This window comes from Canis lupus, chromosome 31 (genome assembly GCF_003254725.2).
Source record: "Canis lupus dingo isolate Sandy chromosome 31, ASM325472v2, whole genome shotgun sequence".
In the NCBI taxonomy this organism is placed as follows: Eukaryota; Metazoa; Chordata; class Mammalia; order Carnivora; family Canidae; genus Canis; species Canis lupus.
Genome location: NC_064273.1, coordinates 32,424,990 through 32,451,661, shown reverse-complemented (window position 1 = coordinate 32,451,661; position 26,672 = coordinate 32,424,990). Strand labels below are relative to the sequence as shown.

General features: G+C 42.7%; 1 protein-coding gene across 1 annotated transcript in view; it reads left to right on the top strand.

The window, feature by feature from the left end:
• Window positions 1–26,672, top strand: part of KCNJ6 (potassium inwardly rectifying channel subfamily J member 6) — a 270,134-nt gene that overhangs the window by 172,554 nt on the left and 70,908 nt on the right. The window contains exon 3 of the mRNA XM_025449708.3: window positions 13,662–14,582. Within this exon, the coding sequence (XP_025305493.1) occupies window positions 13,662–14,582 (921 nt within the window). The remainder of the gene's footprint in view (window positions 1–13,661; window positions 14,583–26,672) is intronic.

Here is a 26,672-nt window from a genome sequence, read left to right as displayed (position 1 = left end):
CCTCTGCCTATGTCTCTGCCTCTCTCTGTGTGTCTCGTGAATAAATAAATAAAATCTTAAAAAAAAAAAAGAAAAGAAAAACAATATGAGCTTCAGAATCAGGCCAACCTGATGGAGAATCCAATCCCCACCATATTTTAGATGTGTAAGCTTCAGCAAGTGGCCCAACCCAACGGACCTCCATTGCTTCATCTGTAAGATGGGTCACTAGTCCTTGTGTGGCTATTGTGCCCAGCCCAGTACTTGGCACATAGTAGATGTTCAGTGAGGGTTGGCTTTCTTCATTTTGAAGGGTCACAGTCATTTCTCACCTCCCTCATGATACCCTGCCCATTAGTCCAGCCACTGCTGACCTCCATCTCTGGCATACTGGAATGTTCTTAGTCTCTTGTCCATAGTGTAGAATGCAACTGCACATTATATGGGACAGTGTGCAGGTCTTATATTACCAGGCAGACTCTTAACATCCAGATGGGTCTACCCATCTGTGTCTTAGATTGCTTCTGAATTTCCCACAATTTCCAGGACAACGTTGAGCTTATAAAACTAGTGATTATTATAGCTGCAAGTTATGTACCTTCTTCGACCCAGACACCATCATAATTGCTTCCATTTGTTCAATGTCTGCTATGTACCAGGTGCTATGTTTGTATGATTTATTTTTTTCTCACAGTAACCCTACAAGTTAGGTCTTACAATTCTTGTTTTGTAATTGAGGAGACCGAAACTCAGAGACAGAATGGCATGAACAAATGCACACAGATTGGAAGCAAGAGAGAAGGTTCCAGTCCAGCCCTCCCTGGGCCCAAGCCCATCACCTGTCACCTGTACTTCCTGGCATGCATTACGTCACTTAATTCTCCCATCAGCCCAGCAGGGTAGCATTGCACCTGTTTTACAAATAAAGAATCTGTGGTTCCAGGTCTCCTGGCAGGGATTCCCCAGGTCTGGCTAACTCTGAGCCCCACACTGGAGTACTCAGGAGCCATAAAGGATTATTTCTCCAGAAGGAAACCAGCAAGTGGCCAACACTTCAGAGAACAGGGAAGATAAATAAGTATATGAGAGCCCAGACTGGAATCCAAGATCTCAGAGCTCACTCTGGCTCTGCCTCCTGGTGTCAGTTGGCTTCTTTGGGTCTCAATTTTTTTCATGTATAGTCAAAACAGGAGGATGAAATAAATGATGTCCAGAGTTCCAGGACCACTGCTCACCATGCCTTAGAGCAAATGATAAAGACACCCTTTCCTCTGAACAGACTCAGGCTTGAAAAGGAGCTCATGGGTTGGCAGGCAAAGCACAGACTAGATTTATAACCCTTCTGCTTCCCTTCTGTGGGTACCCTTGTGCAATGGACAACCCAGACAATTGTATGTGGTGGTCCTAAGAGGTTCCCAATAGTTCTGTCTAAGGTTCTGATTCTTGAAATCCTTTGAGAAGAGAAATCAGGTTTTTGGATGTCGATTTCCTTCATCCAGCCCAAAATGAACTGTCATTTCTCTCCTTTGAGCATTGAAATTGCACATTGTACAAAGCCATATCCACACACACAGAGCAGCCAACATTAGTCCTCTGACCTTGCAGTGGGTACTAGACATTCTAAATTTAGGTTCATGTTGTGGAGCCCCCAAGCTAAAATTTTTAATAAGAGCCTTTGCCCTTTGGTAGCTGTCACATGTTCCCAGCAGGCTGTGGGAGCTGTTCTTCCACACAATGGCATTAAACTCTCCAGTCTCTCTGGATTTCTGACTACAGCTCTCTCCCAAAGCCACAGTAGCTCAAAGTGCAAGGCAAATAAAACCCACCTCACCTTCTCGTAACACATCAGACATAAATGCCCAGCATCACCAGTCCCCAGTGAGGGACAAGCTTCAGATAGGGACTCACGCAGGAAGGTCAGCATTGGGCCACGGGGCCAAGGGAAACTGATTCTGAACTTAGGCACCACTTAGAACCACAGCTCAGAGTCATCTGTCAAATATGTGTCGGTCATAAAATGGGAGCAATGATCAAAACGCGGGGAGTGAGTAAGGCAGGAAAATCCCACCCCATCCTCAGGCCGTAGCACTTTAGAAAAGCTAAGCTTCTCTTCTCATTTAGCAAATATATCTGCTTTTCTTTTTCTTTAACACAATTTGCTTTTTTATTGTGGTAAAATATACAGAACATACAATTTACCACTTTAACCATTTTTTTTAAAGATTTTATTTATTTATTTGAAAGAGAGAGAGAAGGAGGCAGTGAGAGAGCACCAGCAGGGCGAGGGGCAGAGGGAGAAGCAGACTCCCCACTGAGCAGGGATCCCGACACAGGACTCCATCCCGGGACTCCGGGATCGTGATCTGAGGCAAAGGCAGATGCCCAAACAACTGAGCCACCCAGGCGCCCCCCACCCCTATTTTAACCATCTTTAAGTGGATACTTCCATCGCGTTGAGTATATTCACGTTGTCGTATGTCTCCCTAAACTGAAGCCCGGTACCTATGGGACACTAACCCCCATCCTTCCTCCCCAGTAACCACCACTCTACTTTCCATCGCTGCTTAGCATCTGACTGCTCTAAGGACCTCATGTAAGTGAAATCACACTGTATCTGTCCTTTCGTGTCTGGCTTACTGCACCCCGCATAACATCCTCAAGGTTCATCCATGTTGTAGCAGGTGTCAGAATGTTCTTCCTTTTTAAGGCTGAATAACATCCCATTGGACGTATGTACCACATTTTGCCTATCCATTCATTTTGGTGGACACTTGGGTTGCTCCCACCTTTTGGCTGTTGTGTACAAATACCTGTTTACATATGCTTTTCCTGACCAGTACGCACGGGGAAAGTTTTGTCTGGTCTTTGATTATGCGGAGTTCAGTTATTTGCATGGCTAGATGTCGATGTAATTCAGTGGGTCTGCTGAAGTATGATTTTCTTGAAATTCACACTGGAAAATGAGCCAAATTGAAACTCATTCACCACAAAAAAAAAAAAAAAAAAAAAAACAAGAAAGGTGTCTCCAACACCCCCTTCTTATCTTTCCCTCCTCCCCCGGCCCCACATCATCCCTACCTCTCTGGGAGGAAGTTTTGTTCTTGTTTCTGTATTTACCCAGCTCTCCACCTACACACCTTGGATTGACCGTCATTCCACCAAACACCTCACTCCATCACTGCTCCCTTCCTCATAGGGGCAGCCTCTCCCTTTTGGCTTCTTCTCAGCACATAGACACCCAACACACACACATACATGCACTCATGCAGGCACACAGGGTCCCCACTTCGTCAGCTCCCTCAAGCTCTCAGACTTCAAACACATTGTATATACTTCTTTTATCTCACCGCCTCCCTGATCAATCACTCCTGAACCCACTGCAGTCTGACCTTAGACTCCATCACTCAGATGACACCACCCCCACCAAAATCACCACTTGTATTCATCTCCTGTGGTTAGTGTGAGGTCTTAAAACAACAGAAATTTATTCTCCCACAGTCCTGGAGGTCAGAGTACACATTTAAGATGTCAACAGGGCCACACTCCCTCTGAATGCTCTGGAAGGAAATCCCTTCTTGCTTCTCTTAGCTTCTGGTGGCTCCAAATATTCCTTGGCTTGTGGCAGCATCACCCCAATCCCTGCCTCTGCCAGCATGTGGCCTTCTCTGTGTCTCTGTCCTTTTCTGTCTCTTAAGGGGATGCTCTCATTGGATTTGGGACCCACCCTAATTCAATATGATCTTATCTTGATCCTCACCTGAATTGCATCTGTAAAGACCTTACTTGCAAATAAGATCACATTCTAAGGTTCAGGATAGACCTAAATTTGGGGGGCAAGAGGCACTATTCAACCCACTACACTGGTAAATCCCAACTGTTAAGCCCAATGAGCATTTCTCAGTAGCTTTGCGCAACATTATTTTGGTTATTCAAAAATAAAAGAGATTTCTATTTCCCACTGATATTTTAGGTGCTAAGAGCATATTAAGGGGAAATTTAAATATAGAAAAATTGAAAGAAAGCAAAAACACCCACAAAAGTACAACTCAGAGATTGATCAGATTAACATTTTGGATTACTTCTTCTACACACACACACACATACACACTCACAAACACACACATTACAAGACACACATTACATTTCTGCTTTTTCACCTAACACTGTGGCATACACAACCCGTCAAGTCAGTAAACACACACCCTCTGATTCAGTAAATAGGTGCTGGGTTTTGCCACATGCCAGGCATTTTTTCCAGAGCCTGAGATCCATCAGTGAATAAAACACACAGAGATCTCTTCCCTCAGGGAGTTCACCTTCTGACCAGGGGCCGACAGAAAATAAAAAGTTCACATAATAACTAGTCCCTTCGATGTTGAAAGTGAAAAGTTCGACAGGAAAAGCACAAGGAAGAGACATGAGTTCTGGGCAGCAATGACTACAATTTTAAAAGAGAGGTAAATTTAGTCTCCAGTAAGAAGGTGATCTTGGCACAAAAAGTTGAGGTCCCCCAAAATATTGGAAAATCATTTTTCATGGCCACTTTGTATTCCATTGATTATATCTGCTACAGTATGTTTAACCAGTGCTTGTTGACAGACATTTAGGTTGTTTTTTCTCATTTTTCACTATTATGAGAGAGGCTGCAATATGTCCCCTGCATGCAGTTGATGGACGTTTGTGACATCATTTCCTTAGAATAAATGTCCAGACCCCGAATTGCTGATCCAAGGCATCTAATCACTCCTAAATTGTGAGACCTCCTGTCACCTGCCCTCCAAATGACCTTGCCAGTTATACTGTCCGTAAAACACGCATGTTCACAATTCCACTGCCTCTCTCCCCAATACACGCTCCACACGCTGTATTTGCCATTCATTTTTAATTGTGCCAACTTTAGGGTAAAAATGTTATTATATTTGCCTTGCTTTTACTTGGTTGAACAGTCTTTCCATATGTTTTTTAGTTCTGTGTATTTCTTCTCTTATAAACTCCTTATTCATTTCCTATGATCATTATTTTCCCCCTATGGAGGTATTTATTGCTTTTGTAGATCGGGAATATATATGTTATGTGTTGCAAATATTTTTCCTGGTTTGTCTTCTTACTTTTTTAACAAACATTTAAAATTTTTGTACTGACAAAAATACCAGTCTTTGAAAATAGTTTCTGGATTCCTATCATAGTTAGAAAGGCTTTCTCAACTCTTACAATTACAAAAATACATCTTCTACGCCTTCTGTAGGGTTTTTTTTCCCCCCTTGGCATTTAAATCCTTAATCCACTTGGAATTTGTTCTGATATAAGAAATAAGGAAGGGACCCAACACTTTTTTTCCAAGTGGGCATACGTTTGTCCCCACAGTGTGTGCCCAATAATGCCCCCTTTTTCTGCCTCCTGGGCTGGAGTCCCACCTGGCTTCCTGCCCTGCTATCTCCGCCTGCACCTCGTACCTCTTATCCCTTCCTCCACCCCTCCTCTGGCTCCTCTCCTACTTCTTAATATAATTCGTTTCCAGGATCCTCTCTTCTATATTCTCTTCTCACTCTGCAAGTCCCCCTCCCCCCCACCCAGGAAATTCCATCCATACCCACAACTGCAGCTTCCCCTGGTGTGTCCCGGTAACCTTCCAAACTTAGAGCCCAGTCCATCACCACTAAGCTTCAGCCCCACACACTTGATGTCCCACAGAAGCGCCCACTTGGGTGTCTGCAGACACTCTCAACCAACCCAGACCAACCAACCGGCATCATCCTCTACCTTCCTGCTTCCAGGACCGTCCTGCCATCCCCCAGATGATCTCCTGCCCACGCCTCTCCACTGCTGCTAATCTCCAAATTATGTTAATTCCAATTCTTTTTCAACCCTAAATCCAATGCCACCTCTTCATCCTCATGACTGCTCCCTTAATCCAGCACCTAGCTATTTCTCCCTCTTGCTGGCACCCTGTAGCCAGACTTCAGCAAATCCAGCTTGTGGCCTCTTTTTGTACTTGCCCATGAGCTAGGATTAGTTTTACATTTTTTAAGGGTTATAGGAAGTTTTTTTAAAAACAAAGAGGAATATGCAACAGACACTTAGGTTGCCTACAAAGACTAAACTATTTACTATTAGCCCTTCACAGAAAAAGTTTGCCAATGCTTGCCTCTAATCTATACTCCGCATGCCTACCCTTCAGAGGGGTCCTTCTAAAATACATAAAATATTCCATCATATTACTCCACATTTTAAGACCGATCTCCACGGCCTGGTACAGAGGATTTCAGGGTCCAACTTGGCTCTCATCCACTACTGTCCTAGCTCCCTCCATTTCCCCCACACTTGTTCTATTCCAGAATCTCTGCCATTCCCAAACAAGGCTGCTTCATGCCTTCAAAGCTTCCACACATATAGTTCCCGCTTTTCAAATGCCCCCACCATGCCTGCTTTGGCCTATCAGGAACCAGCATACACTCATCACTTCCTTATGCAAACCCATCCTGCTCTGCACCCAAGACAGATTTAGGTTTGAGTTGCTGAGATTTTCCCAGTGCCTGATTCCCTTGCCTGGGTTTTCAAATCATATTTTAATTTGTTGCTTACTTCTGACAGGAGAAATTCCTTCCCAGTGAGGTCTTTACAGAGCTCAGTAGTAGACCCCACACGGCAAGATGCCCTGCATTTTAAATCGCCTCCTCCATTCAAGAGCGCTGAAACAAATCTACCACATTCTTTTTTTTTTTTAAGGTTTTATTTATTTATGCTTAAGAAACACAGAGAGAGAGGCAGAGACATAGGCAGAGGGAGAAGCAGGCTCCCTGCAGGGAGCCCAATGCAGGACTCGATCCCAGGACCCCAGGATCACACCCTGAGCCAAAGGCAGACTCTCAACCAGTGAGCCACCCAGGGGTCCCTATCACATTCTTTTGATTCAGGGGAGGAAAAAAAAGAAAGTAAAATAAAGGTGAGCCACATCTGATAGACTATCTAGGAACCCTCAATAACACAAGTACTATTGGATTAGGTCTTTTTTTTTTTTTTTTTAGTTTTGGTAAAACATACGTAACAAAGGATTTACCCTTTAAACACTTTTAAGTGTACAACTCAGTAGCATTAAGTACACTCATAATGTTGTGCAACCATGACCACTATCCATTTCCAGAACTTTTTTTTATCATTATGAACAAATAACTCCCCATTCCTCTTTCCCCCTAGCCTCTGGTAACTTCTATTCTACTTTCTGTTTCTATGCACTTGTCTATCCCACATACCTCATATAAATGGAATCATACAATATCTGTTCTTCCACATCTGACTTATTCACCTAACATAATGTTTTCAAGGTTCATCCATGTCATAGCATGTGTCAGAATCATATTCCTTTTCAAGACTGAATAATATTCCATTGTATGGCTAGACCACATTTTGCTTATCCATCCATCTATTGATGGACAGTGAGGTTGTTTCCCCCTGGGACACTGTGAATCACACTGCTAGAAACATTTGGCATACAAGTATCTGTTTGAGTCCCTGCTTTCAGTTCTTTTAGGTTTATACCTTGAAGTCAGATTGCTGGATCACATGGCAATTCTATATTTATTTTTGAGGAACTGGTAGACTGTTTTCCACAGCAGCTATGCCATTTTACATCCCTACTAGCAATACACCAAAGTGCCAGTTTCTCCACATCCTTTCTGACACTTGTTATTTTCCTTTTAGTTTTTTTTAAGTCATCCTAATGAGTGTGAAGTGATATCTCGCTGTGGTTTTGATTTGTATTTCCCCAATGACCAGTGACCTAGTAATGTTGAACATCTGTTCATGTGCTTGTTAAGCCATTTGTGTATCTTCAGAGCAATGTCTATTCAAGTTTTCTGCCCATCTCTGAACTGGGTGGTTTGTTTTTCTGTTGTTGAGTTGCAGGAATTCATTATATATTTTAGACCTTCATCCCTTATCAGATACATGCTTTTCAAGTATTATCTCCCATTCTGTACATTGTCTTTTCATCAAATAGGTCATTTTTTAGCTTTTATTTAAATTCCCGTTAGATAACATACACTGCTGTGTTAGTTTTATGTGTACAATATAGTGATTCATCAGTTCCATACATTACCCGGTGCTGATCATAAGTGCACTCCTTAATCCCCATCGCCTGTTTCCCTCATCACCCATCCACCTCCCCTCTGATGACTATCAGTATGTTCTCTATAGTTGAGTCTATCTTTCAGTTTGTCTTTCCTTTTTCCTTTGCTCCTTTGTTTTATTCTTAAATTTCACATATGACTGAAATCATGGTATTTGTATTTCTCTGACCTATTTCACTTAGCATTATACTCTCTGGCTCCATCCATGTCACTGCAAATGACAAGATTTCATTCTTTTTTATAGCCAAGTAATATTCTATTGTATATGTATAATGCCTCTTCTTTATCCATTCATCATTTGGTGGATATCATCAAATAGGTCATTTTTAATGGGGAAGAAACCATAATTCCATGCCATGAAGGGTCTTCCTGAACAATATATGCTGATTTTAATGCACTAAGAGGATCTCATCTTTCCCTTTCTCTTGCATCTTAAAACAGCTGCTTGAGGTCTCCAGGCCTCCCACACTCCTTTCTCTTCTGGAGGCTGGTAGGCCAGTCCCAGGGACAGCTGACTAGCTTTGTCCTGTGGATCCTGCCCCTCACCCCACTCCCTATGACATCTGAATTCCCACAGCTGCTCTTCCAATAGTGGGGATTTAGTTATATTTTCTCAGATTTCTTAAATCACACACTAGAAGGGCCTCAACGTTTTGTCTGAAAATTCCTTTTTTCTTTTTTATTATAAAAGTGATGTAAACTCAGTCTAGAAAATTTGGAAAAATGAAAATATATATTTTTTTAATTTAAGGGACCCATTAGCCACCCACTCAGAGTTAACCCTCTTAACATCTATGTGCATGGCCTTCAAACTTTTGGTTTTTGTACATGCGTTTGAGATCTCGCCTGCTTTCTTGTTGGGTTTTCCGAAATGTGTTAATTCTTCAAGTACTTTTCAAACATTTCCCTAGTCAGTGGAAGCATCACCCAAAGAATTCATATGTAATGTGACATGTAACAATTCCCCATCAGGAGAACATTTATACTGGCCGGGGCAGCCTTTCTTGGAGGGACACTGCACCCGAAATTCAACAGCACAATCCCAGTGATTCAGGTATCAGGTCCTTTCCAGCATGTGGCTCTATCTCTTGCTATTATTTCTTTCCAGTTAAATTTCAACACTGGGCTACTTTGCCCCTTAGCTTACTTTATGTCAATTGATCACCTTTCTAAAAAAGAGAGGGGGGAAAAAAGAGAGAGTGAGAGGGATTAAAAAAAAAAGAAAGCAGCTGGCTTTATCACACAGACCCACATTTACTTAAAGCCAAAATGCAATAAAGCAACTCATGAAAGAAATCACTGGGATGCTCGGCGTGGCTCTTGCTGTCCTCTTGCCCACCGTCCAGCACTCCACAGACAGCAGAGAGTTCCTCTACATTCTCGCTGCTCAAGTCACCTGCATGACCCTGCACAAGGAGCAGCACATGTGGCCAGTGGGTCTGACCATGTGATCGCTGTGTGTGCAACAGCCTGGGTTGGGGGCCCAGAGCCAGTTTCTGAGTAGTGGAGGGGGCGAGGAGTCATTAGTGTAGAAGGCTGTGCAGGATTCCAGCGAGAAATGTCAGCTTTCCCAAGTGCAGCTGCTGAGCAGCTCAAAATGCTCTTGCAAATGTAATTCAGATCACCCCACAAATCCACACCTGGGATTCCAGGCAGGCACGAAAGGAATGTTAAGAACCATCATTAACGTTCCTTTCTGTATTTCCCTTATACGCATTTGCATTCGTGCTGAGGGTTGCTGAGCCTCACTCCCTGGCTCAGACCTGGGAAGCCACATCCCCTGTCCAGGGTTTCCCCCCATTGCTCTGAGGGCTCGGGTCCCCTTCTGCACACTCCCCTCCCCCTCCCATTGGCTTCACCCTTCCTGCCTCTTGGGACTCCTACTCCAGTGGCTTCTGCTCCCCCAGTCTTTTCACTGGCTTTTTGGTTTTTCTCAATCTTCTGCCTGCCCCTGTCCCGGCCCCTGCCCCAGAGGCAGTTAAGCAGGATGTCCAGCCTTACCTCCCACTCACTGCCCAGAGGAAACATTCTCCTCTCTCCTCTTTCAATCTCTGGCTGGGCCTAAGCATTAAACCAACACAGAATCCCAGGAGAAAAGCATACACATGTCCATGGGAGCCTAACTAAAGAATACAGATAGAGGGGACCAGAGCAGGAAACTTTCACACATTTAGACAAAGAAACAACCAATATGTGAAGAATTGGCAAGACAAAAGGGTCTGGACCATGGGTAATAGATGGTGAAGAAATGACTGGGAAGATGTGGGTTAGTTTAACAAGGTTTGTTTATACAGTCTTCTCAGCCCCAAATTCCCTGTCTCTGGTGATGAGTGTCTTCCATCCTCTTGGTACAGGAAGGGGACCTTTCACGTCAGAGATTTATCTCCAGCTTTCAGGAGAATGGGGACAGTGGGGGTCAGGGTGTCTTCTTGCACTAGCTGTTTTATAACTTTAATTCAAAACAATTAATATGCCAAAGTGGTATGTTTTAGGGGTGACATATTCTGAACCCCGTCACCATCTTCCCATGGATACCCCTTGCCTGCGGCCACTGCCTCATCTACAGGGACACTTTATCTACAGGAACATCTCGTCTACAGGGACACCTTAGAGGCCACCTTCCCACTTCACTCCCCAGGAGGCTTGGCTTTCTTTGTTTGATTCCATTTTTATTTGTTTTTAAAAGACACATAAGTAGTATATGCGTTGACACTTTCTCCGACACCAAACCCAAGCATTCGATTAACCACATGCTGTTTCATCATAACGCCCTACTCAAAAACTCCATCTTGACTTCTCTCCCTGTTCTTCCCCAAGCCAGTCACCCACCCAGTGATGCTTCTTTTTGCTTCTCCATGTCAGTATTACTGCCCATAAAATGAGAGAGAAGGCTGTGTTTGATAATAGACACAAAATATATAATGGCTCAAACACAATCTTCTTCTTTCTTGTTTCTAGTCAAATGGCAGTTCTTTGCCATCAGCTTGGGACCCAGGCCCCTCCACCACCTTCTGACTCCACCATCATCCTAGAAGGGTCAGGGGCATAAGAGGGGGCACATCCTCTATTAAAGCCTTGGACCAGAAGGACATACCAGCTCCAGACAGGCCAGGACTCTGCACTGGCTGTCCCCAATGCAAAGGAAACTGGGAAATGTGGCCCAGTCCTGAGCTAAAAAAAAAAAAAAAGAGGAAAAAACAATAATGAAGAAAGAATTTGAGGATCAACTGGCAGGCTCCCAGGACTATCCAGAGCACTTGCCTCTACTCACTCATTAACCGATCAAACAGGTTCCTCCAGGTCAGGATAAATGCCTGGATTTGAAGGCTACAGTCAAGCCAGAAAAAGCAAGAAAACAGCTTCAAATTAGGGAGCAGGGGGAGGGTCATGTATTTCCTCTGTGAGATTTGGAAGTGTGAAATATCACTGAAGACTGTTAAGAGTCAGCAAATCTGACAAGCCCTCTTCTTTGGGTTGGAGGGATGGAGGGACTGAGGGACACAAGGGTTCAGGGTGGCTCTGTACGGTCAGAGAGCTTACCATCCTGGTCAAGGTAAAACCAGGCATACGCCAGGTCCACTTGGGCCCCTATGTCCTGCAATCAAAGCCTCCCCACCCTGGTGGGGTTAAGCCCAGAGTTCATCCCACATGAAGTCATATTTAGAGACTCCCAATCAGGGCAAAATTAGAAGAGCTCAGGCATGCCCACTCTGGGACACACACATCCCTGCTACCCAGGGGCACTGGCCTCTGCTTCCATCCAGAGCCCCAAACACCTCCTTCCCAGCCTGCCCTCAGCTGCCTCCCTTTGACTCCTGTCCTCTTTCTTTGTTGGAAAAAGAAAAAGAACAAGCAAAGTTTCTCTTTTACAAATGAAGGCTATTGAGGGCAGTGATCTAAAAGTACAAGTTGTCAAACCAAACAGCAGGTTCTGCAGACTAGATGTTGTCTCTTCCTTGTGTTAAAATATAAAAACAGATCTATGGGATTGATTTTTAAAGAAACTAACCAACCATGAACAAGGTTAATCTATAAGTGAAGTTGGTACCACTCAGGTCCTCTCCACAACTATTTTCTTATTCAGGAAATGTTTTCTCAACAGACTATGTTACTCCTTTAACCCAGGGGAACATGTAGTTACTACCGCAGAAAAAATGCACGGCCGAGTCAAAGACTCAGAATGAAAGCCTGGGGAAAGAAACGGCTTATAAAACTTTTAGAAAGCTTTAAAATTATTGACTGAACAAGTAGTTTCATAGTGGCTTATGTGTTTACTAGCAGTGTCATTTCCAAGTTTCCCTTTGCACTCAGATTCTAGAAGAGTTTTCCTAATGCACTGTTAGCTAATGACTGTACCAATGCATGAGTCATGAAGGCCGTCGGGAAGGAAATAACCACAAGCCAAAACTGCAGATGTTACATGTTGAGGCAGAAACCAAATAAAACGTGTAACACATAGAAAGAGAGAGAACATTTCCCCCACACCTTTTTTTTTTTTTAACCTTGGAATTAAATCAACCATTAGAGTATAATGCGAGCGTACTTACCGACAAAAGCCAGAATTTTCATCTTTCGGCTCTGAAATTCCAGTAACAATTTAAAGAGCTCATTCAAGATTCTTGCCCTAAATATAAGGAGAGTACTATCACAGGCATAATTTAATGCAAAGGAACATTTATTACATATCTGTTCCATGCAGGCACAGAGCACATACGTGGTTTCGTTCAACTTTGTAACAACCCATTTTGTAAATGTGGAAACTCAAGTTCCATGAATCCGGATGGTATATCAGTCTACTCAGGTGGCCATAACAGAATACCAGAGAGGGGGCGTGGGGCTGGAGGTTTAAAAATAAGATGCTGGCAGGATTCCTTTCTGGCCACCTTGCTTGAGTTGGAAGACTTCTCTTCCTGGTTTGCGGATAGTCGCCTTCTCACTGTATCCTTACGTAGCCTTCGCTGGTGCACACCCCTCATGTATCTTCTTCTTCTTATAAGGACACCAGTTCTATTAGGGCTCCACTCTTACTGTTAGTTATCTCCTTAAAGGCCCTATGTCCAAATACAATCACATTGGGGGTTAGGTCTTCCACACGGACCAGTGGGGTGGGCACAATTCAGCCCATAACAGATAGCAAGTCCAAGAGCCAACAATTGCTAAGTGACAGAACCAAGACTGTCTGAATTGAAACATTTCTTTATCCAGCCTGTGCTGCCTCTCCCGTGTGATGGCATCTCAGATAGAGTGGGAAGACATCCCACGCAGGGGCTGACTCTTAGGACTTGCTGGAGGGAGACAGTTTCACAGCACTCAGTTCTGTCCCAGTGGAAAGGGTGGGGAAGTATCTGCACGAGCTAGATTACAGGGCACAGGAGTCCAAGTCAACTAAAGGATCACCCAAAGATGCCAAATAAAAAATGACATCATCTATTCTGTTAAAGGCTACACAAATGCTATTTGGTTTCACTACCATATACCATACACAGTGTGGTTTCCGTGATCCCCAAAGAACCAGTATGTCATTCCATTTTTCTTTTCTTTCCTCCAAACTACCAGCTAACGTCCTGGAGGGCGACTCCATGGATCAGGATGTTGAGAGCCCTGTGGCCATCCACCAGCCAAAGTTGCCTAAGCAGGCCAGGGACGACCTGCCAAGACACATCAGCCGAGACCGGACCAAAAGGAAAATCCAGAGGTATGTGCGGAAAGATGGAAAATGCAATGTCCATCACGGCAATGTGAGGGAGACCTACCGCTACCTGACGGATATCTTCACCACCTTAGTAGATCTCAAGTGGAGATTCAATCTGTTGATTTTCGTCATGGTTTACACAGTGACATGGCTCTTTTTTGGGATGATCTGGTGGCTAATTGCATACATCCGAGGAGATATGGACCACATAGAGGACCCCTCATGGACTCCCTGTGTCACCAACCTCAATGGGTTCGTCTCCGCTTTTTTATTCTCAATAGAGACAGAAACCACCATCGGTTATGGCTACCGAGTCATCACGGACAAGTGCCCAGAGGGAATTATTCTCCTCTTAATCCAATCCGTGCTGGGGTCCATTGTCAATGCATTCATGGTGGGATGCATGTTTGTAAAAATATCGCAACCCAAGAAGAGGGCAGAGACCCTGGTTTTTTCCACCCATGCAGTGATCTCCATGCGGGATGGGAAACTGTGCCTGATGTTCCGAGTAGGGGATCTCAGGAATTCCCACATTGTGGAGGCTTCCATCCGAGCCAAGTTGATCAAGTCCAAACAGACCTCAGAGGGTGAGTTCATCCCCTTGAACCAAACAGATATCAATGTAGGGTATTACACCGGGGATGACCGTCTGTTTCTGGTATCACCACTCATCATCAGCCACGAAATTAACCAACAGAGTCCTTTCTGGGAGATCTCCAAAGCCCAGCTGCCCAAAGAGGAACTGGAAATTGTTGTCATCCTAGAAGGAATGGTGGAAGCTACAGGTAAGGTGTGCTCTATCCTGGGGTATCTGTGGATCAAGGCTCATTTTAAACTGGACCTGACATACTTATTTATGACAAAATATGAAAAATTGAATTTCACTTGCTATTGACTCCACCCCCTTGTTTCATGAGAGAATATGCCTGTGTGTCCTATAACCTTAGCATACCCACCAAGAAGTCTACCCATTTAACTTTTTAAAAGCCTTTGGAAAATAAACCAGTAAACAATTTTTCAAAGGCACCACTTGCTGTATTTTAAATTTCCAAATATTTCCTTAAATTAAAATCTTATCTGTCTCCAAAGCATTTTTTAGGCGGCTCTAAAACATTGGTTAATTTAAATACTTGAGGTTATTTATTGGCAAGCCCGAGGAAAAAGTTAAGCCTTTCCAAGGAAACCTGACAAATTGCTTTAATAACAATGCAATTTTACCCCTTCTTTGGAAGCCATTTGCAAGACTCATAGCACTGGCTCTTCTGTTATATCAGGTGCGGGGAAGGTGTCTTTCCACATACTCTACCTGCTGAGCCCACAGTTGACCTAATATTGCAGACCCAGTAAATAATTCTAGCAGGAAAGGAAAAAAATTGAAGATCCATTCATCACAATCCTATCGACCCTTCTGCTGTTGATGGCTGATCATTGGTGTGTTCTCGGGAAAATGATCTGTCCTCAAAATAGAGAAACGGTCTGGTTTTTTTTTTGAGGTCTTGACTCATAACCCAACTTTACATGTGTTATACATCCCAACAACAGAGCAGGTCCTGCCCATATTAGTTGGTAACATTCTATAAAATACAGCCCTACATTCTGACTTAAGAACATTGACCCCCAACACACAGGAAAAGTATAAATTGGAACCCAAATTCATTATTTTCTTTCCTGTTCTTTGGAGTTCCCAATATTAGACTTAAAATCCTCTTTTGAGGTGCAAGCTTCCCTTCTGTGCTTTGAAGTCTACAACCTGACGCCGGAGGGTCATCTATTTAATCTGAAATGCACAGCCAACAGCCTGGCCCTAGATGCTTCTTCAATCCATATCCTGATCTCGGTCATCCCATGAAAGTTGTTGGTCCCATGTTTCCACTTCCCTGTACCTAACAGGCGAAGTCATAACCTCTAACCAACTTCTCTTCAAGTGGTGGCAATTTTTGCAGTAGGTTTTGTTAAATGCAGCAAACAATGAAAATGTGAGTAAAAGTCTTTGTATGGAGCTCAGTGATTGGCATGTGCTCCTTCCCATAAAACAAAAGGAACATGGACCTGATTTGAAACGGCTTCAAAGGATAACAAAATAATATATGAAATACTAAGAGCTGCTCGGGTGAACAGGGCTGTCTGTACCCAGAGCCTGACTTTGCAATGACTGTGTAGGGGGTGGCGGAAGACGAGTGAGGAGAAGAGAGGGGAGGAAAGAGGAGAGGAAACAGTCCAAACAGGGAGCTTTGTCTTTTTCTCACAGACCAGAAACTTCTCCCACCTTGGTGGGAGCGCAGGGACTCTGGATCCCCCTAGTGGTGGCCACGGTGGTACAGCCGCTGGCATCATAAACTGACCACTCATTGATGCGGTTTTAATATTAGATTTCTCACTATCAACTGTCTCAGTAGGAAATGAGGGAGGCGAGCCGACAAACATTCTTAGCATTGTATCTCTGAGTTCAAGGCGCGAAAGCCACTGGAGATGTACCCTCTGGTTATTGGTGTTAATCTGAGCTTCAAATTGCACGAGCTGAGCTTCGTGTTCCCTCAAACCAAAGCCCAGTCTCAAAAAATAAATGAATCCAGAATAAGCAAATTATCTTTGTAATGTCCCTGAGCCAGAATTCTCCTTGGGGCAGACCCTTTCTGTGGACAGCTTGTTATGAGTGAGGCTTTCTAAAGGGAGGAACATTGCTTTCTTGGTAATTAACGGTGATACCTGCCTCTGAGCACCCAGCAGACTTTCTTACTGCTTTCTTAGAGAAAACTTGAGAGTTACCAGCAAGAAAAGAATCAAAACACCCCTGATTCTGGGGGAAAGGCAACTACGGCAACTACTATTCATTTTTCTCAAAAAGAAATAGTTTTCTAATTTCTGTTAAGTGGAGGGAAGAGTGTTCTAGAAAGTTCTGCGTTTGTCTGGAAGCTGCATATGTCTTGATCTTTTCCTGATGGGATTCATACAGTTCAGTACTTCTCAGTACATCTGATCTCTTAAATTTCGGCGGGATGCTTTTTCTTTGTGAATGAAGAGCACAAATGGGATTTATAGGTACTAAACAGGCCCTCGAGAGATGAGGGAGGGGAGTGCTTCAAGGAGTCAAAGCCACAGGAAGAAAATAAATGTGGGCCGAATGCACATCAAGGAAAACAAATTCACAAGGATCTAATTATTCGTTGTAGAGCTAGATGGGAAACCAGAAGTCTTGAAAGCAGCAAGCTGACACGTCCATTTTATTCATTCCTTTCAAAAATGTCTTACTTGACCTTAAACCACTCTCAGTGATCCCAATTAGCAGGCATCATCCAGGGATGAGCCCCACACTGCAACCCCACCACAGTGCTCTCTTCCTGTCATATATGTTTTGGTTACGCAGTGATCCAATATGGTGTTTTGTGGAAATCTGAGCTATCCTGCAGGAAGCTGAGGATCCACCGGGGTCCTTCTACTGAGCACCCCAGCCTAGTTCAGGCCAGTTGGTGTTCCGTTGACGCATTATATTTTCATGCCACGTGCAACAAGTGTGCTTTGTCACAATCACTTAGAGTGGCACTTAGAGGCAGGTTTCTTCTTTTTTTTTTTTTAATTTATTTTTTATTGGTGTTCAATTTACTAACATACAGAATAACCCCCAGTGCCCGTCACCCATTCACTCCCACCCCCCGCCCTCCTCCCCTTCTACCACCCCTAGTTCGTTTCCCAGAGTTAGCAGTCTTTACGTTCTGTCTCCCTTTCTGATATTTCCCACACATTTCTTCTCCCTTCTTAGAGGCAGGTTTTTAGGAAATGAAAGTAAGCTCACTGAAGGCAGGAGGGAGTCTTGCCCAACTCTGGTGCCTTGTGGGTCCCGGTCATGGTCCTCCATTTGATAAAAGCCAGACTTAACACCCATGAAAGACAGACCCACATCCTTGGTGGATGGCTTCAGCCTGGTCCAGCTCAGAGTCAGAGGGATATGCACGGTGACCTCTCAAGAACCTTTCAGTCATGTGATTCTATTTTTGAAAACGAATCAAACCCTGGAAAATTCTGACACGAGCCACCCAGACATCTGGGAACTGGCCGTGTCTCATCCTGCAAATATATTTTTAAAGGGGGCCCTTTATGTTCCTGACACATGGGCAATTTTGAGATAGTGATGTTTACAGAAGGGTTCACAGCTACGTAAACAAACATGCTCAGCAGCTGTGGCAAATGTGCTTTAAAATAGTAAAGCATTCATATAGACTGTTATTTATAGAGGACAAATTGGCCTGGAGGCTAGATGACAGCTACACAGAGCTGGGCCCGTTGCCAGCCAGCTCCTCACTATAGCCTTTCTGATTGATGAACTTCCATATTTACCCCCAACGATTATGCAACTATGACAAGCAGCCCTTTCCAACACCTCTGCAAATGTGCCTGGGTGGTTAGGATGAACCCCCATTAAGCTTTTTTTTTTTTACATTTTTTATTATGAAAATCAAAAAATTTATATAAGAGTAGACCAAATAGTATAATTAACTCCCATGTAGCCATCATTCAATTTCTAGAATTGTCGATTCACAGCCAAACTTGTTCAATCTCTACCACGACTCACTAACCGGCCCCGGCATCAGATCGTTTTATCTACACATCTTTCCATGTGTGTTTCTAAAAGACAAGGACTCCAAAACATAACCAGAACACCACTGTGGCACCTAAAATACTTAGTGATCATTCCCTAAGATCCAATATCTAGATGTTCCAACTTCCAGTTGTCTCACACTTGTCTTTTCTTATTGTTTTCAAATCTGCTGGTTTGAATCAGGATCCAGATGAGGCTCACATGCTGTGATGGGTGGGGGGGTGGATCAAGCCTCTTCATCTATGAGCTCCACCTCCATCCCTGGGGGGTGTTTTTCCTTCAACGTTATCTCAAAGAAGAGAACTTCTGGAAAATTTAAACACTGCAAGAAAACTAGGGAAAATGGAGGATGGGAGGATATCAGTCAGATATACTAACACTATAGATGAGGAAAAAGGGCTGACAGCCCAGCAGTGGGTATCTGTGGGTTACCGAGGAGGAGGGGAGCATACATCAGAAGCCCAGGAAGGCAAATCAGAAGTGGGTGTGACAAACCGGAAGCCAGAAAGAGAAGCAGCAGAGGGTGAATGGGAAGGAGTTTCCATCCTTCACTGCAGGAAAACTCAGTTCTGTCTCCAGAGAAAAGTGCATGTGGAGAGGGGTTTTGTCACCAAAAATCACACCACAGATCATAGGAGTTTTGAGTTGGAAGGCATCGTCACCCAGCTCTTACTTTACAGATGAGGAAATGGAGGCTTACACAAGATGAGTCGCTAGGGAGACTAGGGACTTGGCTAAGGTCAAATGGCCTCTGGGAGAGTAGGAATTTGAAGCCCAAAATCACTGACGTTTGCAGCCTCCAGGTCCAGTGGTCTTTGCATGGTGAATGCTGTTGGTTCGTGAGGTACTATGCTGAACGAACTAAGTCCATCAGAGAAAGACAATTATCATATGGCTTCACTTATATGTGGAATATAAGAAACAGCACAGAAGATCATAGGGGAAGGATGGGGAAACCTGAATGGGAAAACATCAGAGAAAGAAAAAAACCATGAGAGACTCTTAACTCTAGGAAACAAACAGAGGGTCGCTGGAGGGAAGGGGGCAGCAAGATGGGGTAACTGGGTGATGGGCGTGAAGGAGCACATTATGTGAGGATCACTGAGTCTTACACAAACTGATAAATTATTGAACACCGTGTCTGAGACTAATGATGTACTATATGTTGGCTAATTGAATTTAACTTTTGTAAAAAAAAAAAAAAAGGATTCAATAGAGAAGTACACCCAAAGAAAATGAGTGTTTAGGGTACAAACAGGCTGGTGTCTCTTTTCCCCTACTAGTAGTTCCTCTTTTTCTTTAAGGTGTCTCCATTGGTCTCCAATGTTGCTGGTTCATTTTAAAACTCTCTATGTATTCACATGAATTTTTAATAGCCATATATTAAAATGAAATGTGCCGTACAACGGTTCTGAAGTCTAAATCAAGTAAGCAGTGTCTACACAAATACCCCTAGAAGAATATTACATTCCATCACATCTAATTTCCAAATATCATTTTTCTTTGCTGTGACCAAAATGCCACTTCACTATAATAGAGGAGAATATGAGATCACAGATTTTGAAAAGGTGGCATTTCGCAGATAAGATGGTGGGGTGTTAGCATTACAGTACTCTTAAGCTATTTCTAGTAGTGATATTTCATACCCATTACATTTTTCATATCTATTTTCTCCTTTTGATAAGTTACTGCTAATCTCTCCATTGGCAAGTCATTATCTCAAGACTTACCCTTTTTGTCTTAAGAGTTATAACCCCAACTACCTAACCTGGGGAAAGAACTAATTGATGTGATCTGAAGTGTTAAGAACTTGGGGGGAACCCTCCTGGTAAATCTGTATAAAGAGAAATTAAAAAAAGAACTTCAAGGACACATAAATTTATTTTTCCTAGGTAGAAATCTATCATTCATCAATGTCAAGAAATCCAACTAGTCTTTTTTCCTTGAGCATTAGGTTCAAGTGATTTATTCGGAAGCTTCCTTCCAAAATGTCTACCTCAACATCCCAGTAGCATCATTGGTTGACTAAAAACTGATGATAATTGCTCCCCAAAAAGGGTAAACTTTTTGTGATCCTCAGCAATTTGAGGACACTGTGTGCTGGTTCACCAAATGTGCTAACAATCTGAGGCTGGATGCTATAGAGCACACTCAGGGATTTAAGCTTTTCCAAAATCCCTCTAAAAGGAAGAATACTGTAACTCTGTTAATTATAACTCTGTTAAGTACTTCCTCTAATTTAGGAGGCATATAAGGTCCCAAAATTTAGAAGGCAGTGCATCAAAGTGACCATATATTATTGTGATTGACAAAATAGTGGACAATTATAAAATTTTTCATTACCAAATTACTGATATCAGATAATCCATTGTTCTTCCTTTTCTAAATAGGCCATGAGGAGCTACTGAAAATGATGTCCCATAGAAGTCAATGATGGACACACAATATATACAATTTAGATTCAAACCGAAGAAAAAAAATGAATTCGCATCTAAAAGTTACCTCTGGCCCAGACTTTAAAGTCAATACTCATTTGGGGAAGAAAGAGCACTATTCAAATTAAGAGATGAGTGTCAAATAGTGTGAAGCCTCTAATTAGCTTACCCTTAAAAACATGGAGCTTTATTATTTCTTAGGGTATTCCATAATATGAGTGGGACAGCATGTTCTACTGGACAGTTTCTAATGACCAGGAGAGAATCACTGGGGAGAACCATGTAAATTATTCACACACAAACACACACACTACACACTGAGTGAAACAGCCAGAGGTGTTTCTTCTCTAGTTAAGCATGCCCTTCCTCTTCGGTCTTACACCAACCCACTTGCAAATTCTGTTTGTTGTCTTAATTGTTGAGTATGCCCCTTTTTGAAAAGCCACTTCTCTCAGCTACAGCTAAGCTTAAGTGTTTCTTCCAAAAAAAAAAAAAAAGTGTTTCTTCATGTTGTCTATAGTGCCAGACCATCCTGGGTTCAAACCACAATTGCTCCATTCACTGGCTTCCTTAATCTCTCTATATTTCGAGATTTCTTCCACACCAAAATTGGAGCAATAATGGTATACCTACCTCACAGGTGACCTTTTGACCTCCTGATTCTGTGAAAGCAGATCATTTCTTCCCTCCATTGACTGCACAGGTGAAAGGCCACAGAGAGCAAAGCTTTGAGAGGATGGGAAGCCTGGTAGTTGAAAGGGCCAGTCCTGGAGAGTGGCTCCATTGTTTTCAAGGACCTTGCAGCTGATGCCTCGAGAGAATAACAAATGACCCTCTGAAGGCCCTCTGAATAGTCAAAACGGGCAAATGTTAACTTGTGATAGCCAGTTCAAGAAATGCATACTCACAACTGAGAGTAAATGCCAGCCTGGCCTCTGCCCCAGTTACTTACCATGAATTACAAATCGATGAGATGTGAATTAATGAGGATCACTGGACTCAGAAAAGACTTTGCATTCCTATAGATAGTAACATTTCATCATTATAATTTCTGCCCAAAGTGGACATGAATATAGATTATTCTCAGGTCTTCTAAGGCAATGGCTCAGTGAGGACAAGACCAATAGTCTGCATTTGAAAATAGTATTTCTATGTTCCCAGTTCTCCTCCTAGGTTTCTCATAAGAACTCTAAGGTATTGGGTGATGTCCCAATTTGGAGAGGGTAGTTTTATGCTATTAACTCAATTCAACTGAATTATATTGACTTACATAGTAATTCCTTAGAGATATTTCTGCTTTAAGTTATGGATATCCTTCAACAAAGTGGACACCCTTAAATGATGTGAGGGTTAGGGGCACTGACCCCCCCCACACTACCATGCAGTTGAAAGTCCATGTATAATTTTGACTCCCCAAAAGTTAACTATCTTACTGATTGATATCCTACTGCTGACCAGAAGTTTTACCAATAACATAGTTGATTTGTACACCCAATTTGTACATTATATGTAATATATACTGTATTCTTATGATAAAGTAAGCTAAAATAAAATCTTAAGGAAATCATAAGGAAGAGAAAATACATATACAGTACTATACTGTAAAAAAATCCACATGTAAGTGGACCCACATTGTTCAAACCTGTGTTGTTCAGGGATCTAATGTAAATAGTAATTTCTGTATGGCCAACTCCATTGTTCTTTACTGACTAAGCAGAGTGATACAGATACTGTAGTGGTCTGCTTTCCATAAGTTGTGTTTCAGTAACAAACAACCCTAAGGTCTTAAAACACAAAGGCTTATTTCTCATTCACATTACACATAAGCTACAGCTTTTTACACCCAGGTTTACTGTAGGATGCAGATTGAAGGAGGAAGCAGCTCTATGTAGAACATGCCGTTCTCATGGCAGTGAGAAAAAAGAGAAATGGCAGGACGCCTCACTGCTGCTCATCATTTATTAGTCATAGCAAGTCATATGGCAGTGATTGATACCCATGGAATGGGGAGATATAATTGTCTCCTAGAACATGGGATAAACAATTGAGAACAGAATAATACAATCTACCACAGATCACCACGTGGTTTTGAAAACCAGGGGACTGAATTCTCAAAAAACTCTTTGTGAGTTAAGGTTTAAAATGGACAGTAGCCATTAGCGCTGTGCACCAAATATGTCCAGCTTTCATCCTTCCAGCTACACGTTAGGATCGCATTTTCCTGTTCCTGTTGAACATGGCCATGTGATGCACATTCTTCCAGAAGTATACACATAAGCCATGCATATCACTCCAGTGGAAAATTCACACACCAATGCATAATGTTCCCTTCCATTTCTTTGTTACTCAAAGTACATGTCACAGTGGAGTCTGTCATCCTGGACTGTTGACTGGCTTTGAAGAGTAGACCCCCTATAAAGTCACTTGGATCATGAAGGATGACTGAGAAATAACCTCATGTTATTAATATTGGGTTAAGCCACTGAAATTTAGGTTGTTTATTACCATAGTGAAACCTAGCCTCTCTTGTCTGATACAAAATGTCGCACTGACATTTTGACAAGTTGGTTGTTGTACGTTGCTAATTGCTCTAGATTAGCCAGAGTTGAATCTGTAGCTAGTTACTTTGCAGAGCTTCCCCTCCTTTGAGTTCTCTCTTCACAGGTTAATTAAGCTTTTCAGTTCAGACAGGCTGACTTCACATTCTGTCTCCACTCCTGACTAGCAGTGAAATTGGGCACATCATATTCCTCAACTTCACCAAACCGCTTTTCCATTCTTAAAAGTGAGAATGATACTGACACCTACAAGAAGATTCCATGAGATAATACATGTAAGTCATTCATCGTGGAACCTAGTGCATAGCAAGCGCTCAATGAATTTAGAGACTGAATCTATAATTCTGTGAATCATGCTATTCTCATTCATCATTCTTGTAGTGCCTGTCAGATACCAGTTACTTTATTTTTTTTAAGATTTTATTTATTCATTCATGAGAGACACAGAGAGAGGGAGAGGGAGAGGCAGAGACACAGGCAGAGGAAGAAGCAGGCTCCATGCAGGGAGCACCAATTACTTTAGTAGGTGTTTGCACATATATTATTTTCAATTCTCAAAACAATTTCTAAAGGTAAGCATCATCTTCATTTAACAAATGATCCCAAGATCACTCAGCTGGTAAAGGGATAAAGCCAGGATTCAATCTCAGAGCTGCCCACCTCCCTAATCTCTACAGAGGAGGCATGGTACACACAGTCACATTTAAAGGGATGGCTATCGATTCAAGTTCATTAGTACACTGACAATTATGACTCGATGATATATTCTCTTTTGATTAATGACTTTGGCTTGCCCATCAGGCTCACCTCACTTGACCATACAAGGTAGGGGCAATCTGCTCTTGCATAACATTTGGCATTATATCTCTTGAAAGGGCATCTATTGGCTCATACTCCATACTCTGCCCAATTCAGTGTTATCAGGTGACTATGTCAATTGATGCTCTGGGCCAACCCCATCCAAAACAACCTTGTGCCATGCCAAGTATAACCCAAAGTGCAATCAAGAAGCCAGCTCACAAACCCTTAGGGAAGGAAAAAATAAAGTTTAGTATTGAAAGGGAAGAATCAATTTTGACTCTGAACTCCCTGCCAGAAAGCACAATAATAAAAAGATTTAGGCTTTGACTAGCCTAATTAAACCTTGTTGGAGTTCCATTTTATTGCAAAATGTCCAACAAGATTCTTTTTGGAGTTTGATGATGATGATGATGATGATGATGATGATGATAATTTCGCTCTAGTCGCTGAAACCATCCTTAGAAGATTTTAATTAAACATTTGCTGAGTAAATACATTTCCTTTTACATTTTCCCAAGCATCTTTTATATAGGGTGAATATTAATAGAAATCTATGAAAGCCAGTGGTTGAGGAGGCACTGATGGGTGATGACATTACAGGAGAATCCACAATGAGAGCACAGAGGAGACAAAGCTAAAAGTTGAGTCTAAAATGGATTAATGTCCTATTCACACTGACCCCAAATTAAGTCTGTTTAATACAACTCAGAGAGCTAAAGTGTCAATAAAGTATTTAGTTCTCTATTTGCTTTAGATACTTGACTTTCTATATTGTCTGTCCCTCCAAACAAAGTTGGAAAAGTTGTTAAACTTCAGGGGAACAAAAACGATGTTGGTCCATGACTCTTGCAGAAGCTTTTAAGAATCCACAAGGTCCAAGAAGGAGCAAGAAAGGTTTCCAAACACCTCCCTGAGTCTCTCCAGCATGATTCCTTTGTGTTCACATGGAGGGACCTCAGCATGTTCAGCCTTGCCTGAAAACCCTGTGGCAGCCCCCACAGCTAGGGGAAGAAAGAGGTCACAATCACTAAGCCAAAAGCATATGACTGTATCTGGAGGCAGGCAACTTGATTGGCCATGGACAAACCAGGCCAAGAGCAAGGAAGGGCAGGGATGTTTCGAGTACAACTTTGCAGTCTCCACTGCTGTGGGGATCTGGCACAGAGTCACACCCTGTGTTTGGTGGATGAATTAGCAAAAGCCTCCCCTGTAGCTGGAAATGCCCTTCCTGACATTGAAGAGGCTAGCTGAGGGCACCATGCATTCCTATGTCAGCAAAGCAGGGTGTCCTCTATTGCCACACTGAAGGGTAGAATGACACAGTAGCATTTCTTGCCTTGAGTTCGGTCTGGTACACGCTCAACCTGGTTGGAGGGAGCATCTCATGAGTAATGAGCATCCATTATCTGGGAAGGCAGTGGCCCGGTGGACAGGAGACAGAAAAGATATTAGATAAAAATGTGCAGTTGCCTTCACTGCATCTCACATGTCACACCCTCGGGTCTCATCTTAGGATGAAACGAAATCCATAGATGGATCCAAGGAGTATGCATTTAAATTTAAATAGTCTGTTCATGTTCCCATCCTCCAAAATCTACTTTCTCCTCTCTCTCCATTCTCACACTACTTCTCTTATATAACAGCCTGGCTTCACACCTAGTTGAGAAAATGGAAACAACCAGGATGGACCATTGGTCCTCACACAGCCGTATCTACCAGCCTGCCTGGGCCATTAACCCCTATAGGTCTGTCTTCCCTTTTGTTCATGGAGAGCACTGCTCAACCCAGGGCCAACTCCAGACCCCCTCTCATCAGTCTACTCAAAGATTTTTCAGATTGCACCATCTTTCTCTTTCTTCCATCATCAGCTTTTTTCTTAATAGTCTATTACCATCAACTTACCTCTGCCATTTTCAAAAACAAACAAAAATAAAACTACATCTGTTGGTACCATGGTCCTCTCCATTCTTTGACTCTCCTTCTCACATTATTTCTGGAAGGGATTGTCTGTCATCCCCCACTGCCATCTTTTAACTTTTCATCCCAAATGGGCTTCCATTCCTAGCACATCACTGAAATTCCCCAGCAGTGTCCATCCTATTAGTTCCAAAGGCCACCCTTCTATTCCTGTTCTACTTGGCCTCTCCACATAAACACAGTTGACCGCTACCCCCTTCCCCAACCTTTCTCCCCTGAGATTTATCACTTCTGCTTTTCTTCCTTCTTCAGTGAAAGCTCCTTCCCATCCTCCTCTGCAACCTATTCTTCTTGCTTCAGAGCTCATTCTTTTGGGAGTCTTACTGTCTACTTCCCCTCTGAGCCATTTCAGCCAGGCCCTTGGCTTTAATTATCATCTTTTTTTTGCATGTGACATCAAATTTCTATCTCTGGCCTTAACCTCTCCCCTGAGTTCTGCACTCAGAGATCCAGCTGCATACTTGGCATCCCTATTTAGGTGCCTAACAAGCCTGTACAACTAACGTGGCC